Here is a 12327-nt window from a genome sequence, read left to right as displayed (position 1 = left end):
GGGGGGGGGGGGACTCGGCACCTTACCTGGCCTGCGGCGGCCGGCTCAACATGCTGGCGTGGGGCGGGGATGCTACCCCCCTACAGGGCAGGGTGAGGAGCCGGCCGGGGTCCCCCCCAAGCCAATAAACTTTACATGGCCACTCGTGCAGCCCCGAACCGCTCTCCCCCGCCGCTGCCGGGGTCCGGAACCCCCCTGTCACCCTCCTGGGGGAGCAGCCCCCTTGCCAGCCCCCCTGGCCCGCCAGGTGCCCCTACTCACCAGCTCCAGGAACTGGAAGCTGGCCACCACCCCCTCCCTCCCAGGCTTGCACTGCCATTACAGCAGCAAGCCTGGGAGGGAGGAGGAATGCCACGTGCATGGGGAAGAGGCAGGGCCAGGGCGGGGATTTGGGGAGGGAGCCAATGGGGGAAGGAGGGGGCAAAGTCGGGGGGGGCGAGAGCCCTTCCAGGAGGGCAAAATTGCTTGTTTGTCCAGTGTCCCGACCGCACATCGGTCGGGACGCGGGACAAACAAGCAAATATCGGGACAGTCCCGATAAAATCGGGACATCTGGTCACTCTAACTCCACCACCTGCACACCAAGCAGGATGTTGTGTAGCAGGGGCTCTGCAAGGAGGTCCTCCTCCTCAGTGGCTGCCACAGACCTGGTCATCGAAATGTTGGAGAGGCAGCTGAGTGAGCAGCCCTGTTTTGGTTGTGGATTTGCCTCACACCTGGAATCATGTCATGTGAGACTCTGTTTTTATTTATTTTTTAAACTGAGCCTTTATGACTGAGGAAAACATGAACCTAAAGGCTCAAAAAACATGAACAAATGAAGAGAACCCAGCATTATTAATTGTTATTTTTTTTCATGATTTGTAAGCTAGTCTCATGATGGGGACGGGCAGGAAGGCTGACTCATTCTTTTTGAATGGTTGGCATTGACAATGCTACTATACCTATGCTTTTGTGGATTAACCATATAGTTTTGTGTTTTATTTCTTCTGTCCTTTTCCAACTCCTTACCTTGATTCTTTAATTAATTTGTTCATTCTGCTAATAACACTATGTGAACCACACTCTTAGAATATGCCCACCAAGCAAAGTTTCAAAAGACCATTCTTTTTGGTACAAACACTACTTTGTACACTGCTTGAGTAGAAGCCACAGATTGTAACTTCTGGATGAACATTTTTAGTTTCAAAGGATAAACAGCCTAAAAATACAAGTTAGAATCTTCTGGATACAATAGTGTCAAATATAAACAGGCACCAGTTGATGAGAGAATTGTTACAAAGCCATGAAAATAATGAAAGCCATGAAGAGGGACTTGTTACAAAGAATCTGTGGTTGGCTCGTTGTTGTTTGTGTCAGATTTTAGGACAATTCAGGTTTCTGACACAATTGCCTTGTAAAAACTGCAAACTAAGATCATAATCTGAGATTTCACTGAACAATAAATTTTACAAGCAATAACTTCGAATTTAATACTCTTGCTAATTAGAGTTGCCATGTATTGTGAAAGAAAGAGACACAGATACAGACAAAGCCCACTAATTTATGACCTGTTTTGCTTTATCAGAAGGCTGTGAAGTGGGTCCCTGGAGTGAATGGGGAACTTGCAGCAGAAATAACAAAACCTGTGGATTTAAATGGGGTTTGGAAACAAGAACAAGGCAAATTGTGAAAAAGCCGGCAAAGGACACAATACCTTGCCCAACCATTGCAGAGTCCAGAAGATGTAAAATGGCTGTGAGGCACTGTCCAGGAGGTAAGAACACTCCCCGCTAAACAATTTTATGAGCCTTTTCTAATTTAAGTCCCATTTATAACTGGGAAAACAGAGCTATATAGTCCAAGCAAGAGAGAAAATCTTGCCCTTACTCTATCTTGTGCAGTTATGCATGGTCAAAAAGGCAGTAGAACCACACTACCGCACACAGAGCCAGTCCACTGGGGGGCAGGGGTGTGTGTGTGCAATCCATAGCAGCATTTTTTCTTCTCCTCCCACACTCCTACCTATCTCATCCTAAAGGTTTAAAATTTCTCTCTCTCGATGCAGCGTCTTCATTTATTGTATGTACAACACAGACAATATGTTTATGTGCTGGGTAAAAATGTTCAGCTCTTTAAACCACATTAAACAAAACTACTAACTACCCTATGTCTTTTTTTAAAAAGACAGGGCATACTGAATAAGTCAAGCATTATTGCTTAGATTTAGCTAATTTTATCTTTTAGCACCTTCACTTATGGCTGATTGTTAACCTATTCTGTTAGTAAACCATAAAACTCAATATGTTGCATCTATGGATGATGACAGTGCTTTATGTGATCCAAATTTTGAATAGCTGGAAATATGTATACTACTTGCAACTCTACTTTGCTTGCAAATCTAAGCGCTATTTTTACACAAAGTGAAAACATGGGAATTTTAATCCATTGTTTACAGGGAGGAAATGTGAGGCAAATAATTTTTACTTGCAATATAACAAATCAGTAATATTTGACTAATAGCTAATGCATATTGTTGTCAGATCAATACAATATTTTATAATATATACCTGTTTATCAGGTGGTTAAAAACTTGTCAGCCTATAGTGTTCATTCCAAACCACTACTGTTTTGTTTACACAACTAGCAGCAGAACACTCTCTCCTTTGGAAAATAATTTGATACCATTTTGTCAGCAATTTAAATGTAGCCCAAACAAGACTCCTGATACTGCTTTAAAATTAGTTGTACTATACTTTAACATACATCCAGTACTAATCTTTTTTATTATTTATGTGTTTATTTACAATTTGTAAAGCCCTGCTTTTGTTTCAGAGTTGGACTTTCCATTTTCCATGACTTTTTGAAGAGTAATTAGCTGACACATTAAGAAAAGGGAAAACTTTGGATGAATATCAGAAAAAAAAAACATTCTGGGAGTAAGATCTGTTATGGTGTGGAAGAATTGCCCAAGTAGAGTGATGAAAGCCCTGCCTCCTGAGACATTTAAACTAAACAGGGGGGAAAAACCACTAGGAAATGCACTGGGGGAGCAGTCCTGCATTGGTGGAAAATGGGGGCGGGGGGGAGGAAGAGGAGGCAGGCAGGAAAGGCAGAATCTGAGGTTGAATTGGGCCCATTCATGGTAGGTCAGTGAGCTGGTATTTTTTCCTGGAGGCTGCCATCTTGTGCCCCAGAGTCTATTCTTGCTAAGTCTTTAGTGCCCCTCAATAATTTTCAGAATGCAAATGACATGTAAACCAATGTAATCATGTTTGCTTGCATTTCCAGGCAGCCTGAACTAATAGCTGAGATGTGTAAACTGGCCTGTTTATTTCAGTAGTGTGCTAATTCTGAGGTCCAAAAGTGATAACGATGAGAGCTGATTTCTTAACTATTTTTCTGCTGGTACAAAATAAAGGAAGGGGATGATCACATTATGAAGATCTATACAATGTACTTTGAGTTACTTCTTGTTTTAAGGCCTTCTTTTGGTGTTTCTGGTGGATGGAGGTTAGTTTATGAGTTGGAGTTTGGGAGAATACAGGTATTTTTTCTCCAGTTCAAACTCTAGATAGGACAGATACAACCATATAGGTTTCCACCCCAACCCCTTCCCCCATGTGATTTGAGACCCAGGGGTGAAGTTGTGTATGCAAACAGGAATTAATGCATGTAATGTCCAGTTATGCAGGGGCGCTGGAACAATTTGTATAGTGGGGGTGCTGGGAACCATTGAACCAAACTGTAAACCCTGTATATGATGGAAACCTCTTCAAGCCAAGGAGGGCAGCAGGATTCCCAGTTCCAGCACCTATGCAGTTATGTTGAGAGTTCCCTGAAAATGGATTTTTGCAGGTGCATTTTCAGTCAAATTCCTGATAATTTGGTCCATGGAATCTGCTATTGACCCACAGTATTCATATGGGTGCCTTAGTGCAGAAGCAACCCTGTTTCAGAAATGTTTAATATCTGGGTCTATAATGCTTGTCTGTGTGAGTTTTAAAAGAATGGGAAAAACCTTGTCTAGGCATCCAGCCCATGGATTAGATCCTTCATCTCCTCTGCGTGACAGGAATCCTGAGGCAGGAGCTGACCCAGTACCCTGTCTCTCAAATCCCCACAAATAAAGGTTAATTGGGACCTAATAGAGGATCAATTAACATCTGCAGCCACAGTTGAAGGGCTAATTAGAGGGAGAAGCAGCCCCAGCAGCTGGGAGCAGATAAATAGAGAGGAAGGAAGCCCCGAAAGGGGCAGACACACTGAAGGAAGGCAGGGCTGTCTGCTGCTGCCACCACCTTTTCCCCAGAAGCCAGAGGGGGAGCTGGCTGGGTTGTGTAAATATGTAGATAGCACTACAAGTAATGGCTTGCTAGAACAGTATAATAAAGCACAATGGTGATGGAAGTGGCCTGGAGTGAGCGTGGTCTGTATCTAAGGCCTGGTCTACACTGGGGAGGGGGCGGGATCAATCTAAGATACACAACTTCAGCTACGAGAATAGCGTAGCTGAAGTCGATGTATCTTAGATCAACTTAGAATCACTTACTTCGCGTCCTCGCGGCATAGGAATGACAGCCGCTGCTCCCCCATCGACTCCGCTTCCGCCTCTTGCTGTGGTGGAGTTCCGGAGTTGACGGCAGATCAATTGGGGATCGATTTATCACGTCTACACTAGACACGATAAATCGATCCCCGATAGATCGATCACTACCCGATCCGGCGAGTAGTGTAGACGTACCCTAAGGCAAGAAAGACTCACAGAGGACCCCCCATGGCACTGTTTTAATTGTAAGGCAGCTAAGGTAAGCCTTCTTATATTGAGTCAAGAAATTCCTGGGTCATGCCCAAGTTAAGTTTTTTGACCACATATTGAAGATTTTATTCACTAGTCAGTGGTTCTAAACCTTTCCAGATTACTATACCCCTGAAGCCTGTGCCCCACCATGCAGGGCTGAAACATGTAACTTAGCTTTGTGGGGCCTCCTGTGGTGTGGTTGCCACCCCCTAATGCCAGACCTGCGCTTGTGACCTCCCCCCAAGGTTGCAACCCCCAGGTTGAGAAACATTGATCGGGATGAGTTGACGTACCCCTTGGAAGACTTCTGTGTGCCCCCCCGGGCTACTCATACCTTTGGTTGAGAACCCCTGCACTAGATGACCAAGAAAATATGCTGTAGGCAAATGCAAGAGTTCCATTCAGTGTGGAAGGCCTGCAGTATTGACTGTGGTTGTGAAACCCTACTATTTCCAAGCAGCTTATAGCTACTCAATATAGTTGCTATCTCTTGGCCTCCCACTTCATGGAGATTCCTGCTTGTCTTTCCAGAGTCTCAGGATTAAGGGCTCATCCTGAAGGTTTTCCTTCCCTGAATGGTTTTGTACAGAGTGCTTATGATAAGTGAATCCTGGTGGATGATCCTATAGAATAGGGTTACCACACATCCGGATTATCCCAGACATGTCCGGATTTTTGGGTTTTAAATAGCCGTCCAGGAGGACTTTGTAAAAATCTAAAAAGGTCTGGGATTTCCCTCCCAGTGCAGAGCGCGGTGCGGCTGACAGAGCGGCCGGGCTGGATGGAGCCGCTCGCATCGGGGCCTCCAGCACCCAGAGCCCCTCCCCTGCTCCTACCTCCCCCCGCAGCCTCAGCGCACTGCGCAGGCGGCGCTCTGGTGGGGGTGTGGGAGCTCTTGCACTCCACAAGGGAGCGCAGCAGCGTGTCTGCGGCAGCATGTCTGGCTCAATGTGGAGCCAGACACGCTGGTCTGAGCGTCATGGTAAGGGGGCTGGGGGGCTGGAGAAGGGGTAGGGGGTCCCAGGGGGCAGTCAGGGGACAGGGAGAAGGAGGGGGTTGGATGGGTCGGGGGTTCTGGGGGGGCCTGTCAGGGTATGGGGGTGTGGAGAAGGATCGGGGCTGTCAAGGGACAGGTAGGGGTTTGGGTCCTGGGGGGGGGCAGTTAGAGTGGGGGGATCTCAGGAGGGGGCAGTCAGGGACAAGGAGAAGGGAGGCTTAGATAGGGGGTGGGTTCCCAGGGGGCAGTTAGGGGCAGGGGTCCTGGAGGGGGTGATCGGGGAGAAGGAGCGGGGGGGTTGGATGGGTTGGGGGTTCTGCAGGGGGCAGTCAGGGGGCGGGAAGTGGGAGGGAGTGGATAGGAGGCGGGGCTACACTCCCCCCCCCAATGGAGTGTCCTCTTTTTTGAAAGTTCAAATAAGTCCTACTATAGAACTCTGGACAGTGTTTAAAGGTACCCTCTCTCTCAAGAGACAGTGGATGGAAGGAGGTGGCCTTTTCTCTGTCCAATATGAGTTCAGCTCTAAAGGTGAATCTGACTCTTTGCTGAATCTTTTATATTTTAACTGTTTGCACAATAGTGGTCTCAGCGTTTGTCTACATGGCAAGTTACTGTGCCGCAAGCTAGGGTGTGAATCTATAGTGCATGAGCTTGCTGCACAGGACATTTGGACATTGCTGCATCACATTGAAAGTCCCAGAGTGGGCATACTGTGCCTTCAAGTCGTAATATGTTAAGCATCACTCTGGGACTTTTACTGAGCTGCAGCAGTGTTCACATGGAACTTTACTGTGTGGTAGACTGGTGCCCTGTAGCTTCACACCCTGGCTTGTCGTGCAGTAACTTGCCACGGAGATAAGTCCTAAGGTACCATTATTTGATCATATTTTAAGTATGTTAGATGATTAGTCATCAGAAATGTTGAGTCCAATTGTAATATTTTGGGAAGCAAGAAATCAAGTACAATCTGGCTTGGAAAGAATAGAGTCAGTGCTCTTTACAAATATGGCATTGTCCTAATGTTACACATGTTCTGAGTTTTTAACTTGGGGAAATAAAGAAAACTGTAAGGGAAATAATATTTAGTGACTTTAAGAATCCTAATCTCTGTAAATATCTGTTAAGAGGGTATGATAATAAAACCTTTCTTCTAATGTTATGAGTGTATAAACTCACAGCAACTTGTGGGATAAGTATTAGATTATATAACTAAAGACGGTTGTAGATTGTGATGGATTAAACTGAGAACAGGAAATAAGGATATTTTTGGTGGAATAGGGTCAAGTAAATGACATATGTTTTCTATTTCTGTACATTTAGTTTACATTTCAGTTACTATTTATGTGGTCTATATTGTACATGATAACTTCAGAAGCATTTTTTTCTGATTTTATAGATCCTTGCAGGAGAAGGAGTTGAGTTGCATTTACCTTTCCTATTAACTGCTTCAGTTCCATATTTATGATGGACTGGGATGTTACCCATCTGTCTGTATGGCTATGCAACACATATAACTTCTGAAGAGGAACCCTTCACCTCTTCCTCAGTGTTTGCAGATATAGGCTGGGCTGCAAGTAAGAGATGGTTTCACATAGGGCCTCAGTTCTTTCCCGCTTTAAAGTAGGGTGACACACTAATGACTTCAAACAGGTTATCTGACAATATTTTGAGTGTCAGTTCTATAGATTAAACTATTATTTCCAATTGGAAATGTCACGTTTGTATTCTGCTAAATGTTCTATATATTACCCTGTTGTATTGGTGTAACATGTCTCATAGGATCACAGGAGTTACAGATGGAAAAGACTATTTAGTTTATCCAATCCATCCTCCTGCCAATGCCAAGCTGTTGTCTACAGTAAACTTTTTACTGTTTCATCTAGTCTAATTATTAAGGGTCCCAAGTGTTGTGACTTCCACAGATCCCTAGCCAGAAATATTCCACTGGTGAATATTTGGAAGTTCTCTCTCAAATTCAGCGTAAATGTTCCATCCCATTAGTCATACTTCTGTACCTCTGTAAATTATTACTCTCCTTCCTTAATGTTTACACCCTCCATGTATTTGTAGACTGTTCTCACGTCCCCCATTAATCATTGCTTGGCAAGCTATACATCCCTGGCCCTTTTAATCTTTCATTGTAAGTCAGTCCCTCCAACCTTTGAACATGTTTGTTGTTCTCAGAACTCCTTCCAGTTTGTCTGTATCATTATAGAAACAATGATTGCCATTTTGTGACTAATTGTTTTGTAGGCGAGAAAGGAGACGAGCCCAAGGGATGAGTGTCGCATTAAAATCCTGAGCTTTAAGGGGAAAACTCCTAAGTTTGAAGGGGGAGGGAGTTGTCTCTGTGACATAGTTGTATAATTGGAGGGAGGAGGACTTCAACTTCTGTGCTGTTTGAGTTGGATTTTGGAAACTGGTTTTCCAGTACTCTTAAATTTCTCTGCAGCACTAGGAGCAGAGACTTCCTATCTATCAGGAACTGAAGGAACAGCAGGGTAAAGCCTCAGTTATTGTCTCTGTCCCTGTGTCAGTTAACTCCATCTGCTAACCATTGGGGAAACTTTTCTGTAAAGCTTTAAAATGAAAAAGTAAATATTTATTTTCTTGGACATGTTATATTTGGAAAATAAATGCTCATCACACCTAACATAACTTCAAAAAGTGTGTGAAAGAAGACACTTGCACTTTTATTCTGAAAAACATCTATGTAAGAAGGCCCCTGTGTATTCAACAACTTTGTGCCCTGGGTGTATTCAGAGATCTGTTCACTGTCTTTGGTAATGAAAGTATATTTGAACTGTTTATTTTACCTCTTGTTAACCCTACTAAGTGAGAGCAAGCTGGATTCTGTTCCTCCATCGTCATCCACAAAATAATTCAGTATGTTCCAAGCTTTCTCACCTGTGCAAACATACTGAAGGCAAGGGTACTGCACTGGTGGCACTGAGGGCAGAATTTCAAAGACAATGGAATAGTATGAGTATAACTTGAGGGTATCTGGCCTGCAGAACCTTAGTTATTGGCTGTGAAGCATTAGGAGGTAAAAACCCACGTTGACTTTCATATCTCAGATTGCATTTTCACAGCTGATAGGAAAAAAAGTTGCTTGTAACCTGAGCATGCTTTATATGGAAAGTATCAAGAACTAACAAACAGACAGCTCATGATTCCATGTTTACAAAGCTAATTTTCAGAGGAAAACTATATATTGGTGTCTATGAAGATATTGCCTCTATATTTAACAGCTTCTAATTATCCTTCAATAATAATATAACTCTTATAGAAACAACTCCATTTCCTCCATGAGTACAAATCTAGATATCTTTGTTTTCATATTTAAGTGATATTTTGTGTGAGAAAGTTTGTGGTAAAATAATTTGACTTCCAGTCAACAAATTAGTCATGGGTAGAGCTGGTCAGAATTTTCTTCCATAGAAAATTTCAATGCGAAAAATGGAAAATTAATTTCTTTGAAAACTTTCCAGGAAGTTGACTTCATCAAAAATTGGAAATGTTCCATTGGGCAAATCCAAATGAAATATTTCAGTTTGTTGAACCAAATAAGAGTGTTTTGTTTCAGGGCAGTTTGACATTAATCTGGCTACCTGAACTTCTGCGGTGCCTCCTGGGAATTGTATTTCTTGTGTCTCATGCCCCCATTCTCTCACAAGGACTGCGCTCCTTTTTGGGACTACATCACCCATTATTCACCACAGTCTCCCTTGTTGCTGACTCGTTGCAGTGCATCATGAGAGTCACACGGCTGTGGTGCATTGTAAGAGATCTAGTCTAGCCCAGTGAGCCCCAGGCAGGTAGAGTGGAACAGAGTTCTGAGGCACCAGAACTACATCTGTCAGGAGGCACTGGCAGCTCAGGAGAACACAGTGCATTGTTGAACTGAGCCGAAATGAAACATTTTAATTCAGGAAAGTCAGACCGTTTAATTTCAATTGAAAACATCAAAATGAAATATTTTGTCTGTCAAATCCCCGTTTTCTTCAAAAAACAGTTTATGGAAATTTTTTTATCAGCCCTATTCAGAAGTGTCTTTAAATGATATTGATAAAAAGATAACTGGCTGTTTAGCTGATTTAGTTAAATACCTTTCCAGCTACTCTGGAATCTTAAGAGCTAATGGTCTTGGATGTCATCCAGTATCAGATTTTTCTTGGGAAGAAAACATTTTAACAGGATTAATAACCTCAGCTGAACAGGGCTACAGCTCTGGCTATTACAGAGCTCCCAGGTGGTTCTGTTCTGGCTACATCATGAAATAAGAGTTCTGATATGTCTTTGCCAACAGATGACTCTGAGTGTAACCGAAGCCCAACCATTTTTCAGGTGGCAGAGTATATATGATGATTAAAGTTTAATATATGCAGATAAGGCATTTTATTGTGGTATCATTACTTAACATGTAAAATTCACAATTTTTAAAGGTTTACTATCTACCTTATTCTAAAAGCAGACATTTAGAATAAAATATTGCTGTTTGATTAAGTATATTTTATCGGGACAGCGGTAACAAATATTTGGAAACTTCTGTAATGTCTTCAGCCACATCCTGATTATTTGGGTGGTTAGTTCTTAAGGAGAAATATTTAGCAGCATCTATTTAACTCACATTATTGGCATGTGGAATTGCTGCTTTAGATTCACTTTTCAATTAAATATGTTCCTGTTATTTAGGAAAATAGTTTTGAAATGCCATGTGTGTTTCAACAGTTTTGTAGTATGGATCTGCACCTTCCTAGGTAGAGACAGAGTTACATCAAGGAAAAAAAAGTTACACCAAATGTTAGTTGTATATCAACACTTACTGTTACCCCAAGAACACACTCAAGGATCCCAGAGTAACCCTTCTATGGCTGACATTTGGGTTCCCAAGATGCTGATCTATTAATTTGTTCCTGCAAGGTGAAATGAGGGGGCCTCTGTAGTAGAATTGCCAGGGTTTACCAAGGATCTCCCTATGTCCTTCAGGAAACTCCCCAGAACAGACTAGATCTGTTCACCCTGGGACATGTATACAGCCCTCCACTTAAACTATTGACACCCACGCAGTACTTTTCCAAAACAAAGTATTTTCTTTCCTAATACAACTAATCTAAGCCTAAATTTAAAAATAAATCCCTTAGCACAAGTATACAAATTAAACTACCCAAGACCATAATGTCATAGTTGGAATGGCTGAAGGGATTATATTCTGCACATATCAGTCCTATGCAGGACACTGACAGCAATCTTAATAAACTCTAAACTTTATACATAGTAACATAAACATACACACCACAGACACTCATTTTTATTATCCAAAGCATATACATTCATTAACCTTATTTCTATCCTATATCCTACTACCATGGGTTCTCAAACTTCACTGCACCGTGATCCCCTTCTGACAACAAAGATCACTAAACAGGGCCAGCTCCAGGTTTTTTGCCACCCCCAGCACAAAAAAAAAAAAAAGGGGGGGGGCCCGGAGTGCCGCCGCCAAAGCAAAAAAAACCCCTGGAGTGCCGCCCCTTGAAAAGTGCCACCCCAAGAACATGCTTGGAACACTGGTGCCTAGAGCCAGCCCTGTTACTAAATGACCCCAGGAGGAGGGACCGAAGCCTGAACCCGCCCACGCCCTGCTGCCTCAGGAGGGTGGGCCAAAGCTGAAGCCCAGCGGCTTCAGCGCCAGTTGTGGGGACCTGTAAACTGAGCCTGAGGGCCGTGGGGCTCAGGCTTTGGCTCAGGGCGGTAGGTCTCAGGCTTTGGTCCTAGGCCCCAGCAAGTCTAACACCAGCTCTGGCGACCCCATTAAAACGGGGTTGTGACCCACTTTTGAGTCCCGACCCACAGTTTGAGAACCGCTGTCCTATACTATAGCTAACATGTTTACTCTCTGTAGGCTTCTCTTTGCTCTGTCTAAGGATCCTTCTGCTCTCTCTCAGCAGCACTGCTGCTGTTACCCTGCAGTTGCTTCTGCTGCTTCTTCTGATTCCTTTGCTCTTTTAGGTTTCTTCTGGTTCTCCTTCTCCTGCTCCTGACTTGACTGACTTTTGCTTGCTTGCTCTCTGTCTTTTATACAATTATTGGCCTGTTCTGATTGGCTTGTTTGCCAATCCTAGTATTAGCATACCTGTTGTCCAATCACCTTCAGACCCTCTCTGATTGGTCTATAAGTATGGACCAATCATAAATGCTAAGTCTAACTGTCAAACAAAGACTTAGTGTTATGGGATGTTTACTACTGTGGTCTGGGGACCCTCACCTAGTTTTGGACTGAGCATGTCTGACTGACCCCTCGCTTCAGTTTTGGAGTGACCTTTACCTGACCTCAGTCCTTACTCTGCCTCCCAGCGCACCAGCCATAGGCCAAACTGCTTGAAACTGCCAATTCACTGTCCTTGGCTATTTGCCATCATTGTATGCACACTTAAATTACCAAACTTTTAAACTATAAACTGTCACCTTATTTCTTTTAGCATATGCTTAATTGTTAACTTATGCACCTTAATGTCACAGTCTACTCCTGCCACTCCATTTTTTACCAATT

General features: G+C 43.3%; 1 protein-coding gene across 2 annotated transcripts in view; it reads left to right on the top strand.

Moving 5' to 3' along the window:
* Positions 1-12327, top strand: part of RSPO2 (R-spondin 2) — a 164653-nt gene that overhangs the window by 90691 nt on the left and 61635 nt on the right. The window contains exon 5 of one of the 2 annotated variants that reach the window (XM_029913429.1): positions 1571-1756. In XM_029913429.1, the coding sequence (XP_029769289.1) occupies positions 1571-1756 (186 nt within the window). Of the gene's footprint in view, positions 1-1567; positions 1757-12327 lie in introns of both variants that reach the window. The other variant, XM_024194490.2, reaches the window with a different exon arrangement.

The sequence above is a fragment of the Terrapene carolina genome, unplaced genomic scaffold (assembly GCF_002925995.2).
Source record: "Terrapene carolina triunguis isolate 2854851 unplaced genomic scaffold, T_m_triunguis-2.0 Scaffold58, whole genome shotgun sequence".
NCBI classification, from domain to species: Eukaryota; Metazoa; Chordata; order Testudines; family Emydidae; genus Terrapene; species Terrapene triunguis.
This window is presented reverse-complemented; position numbering and strand designations above follow the sequence as displayed.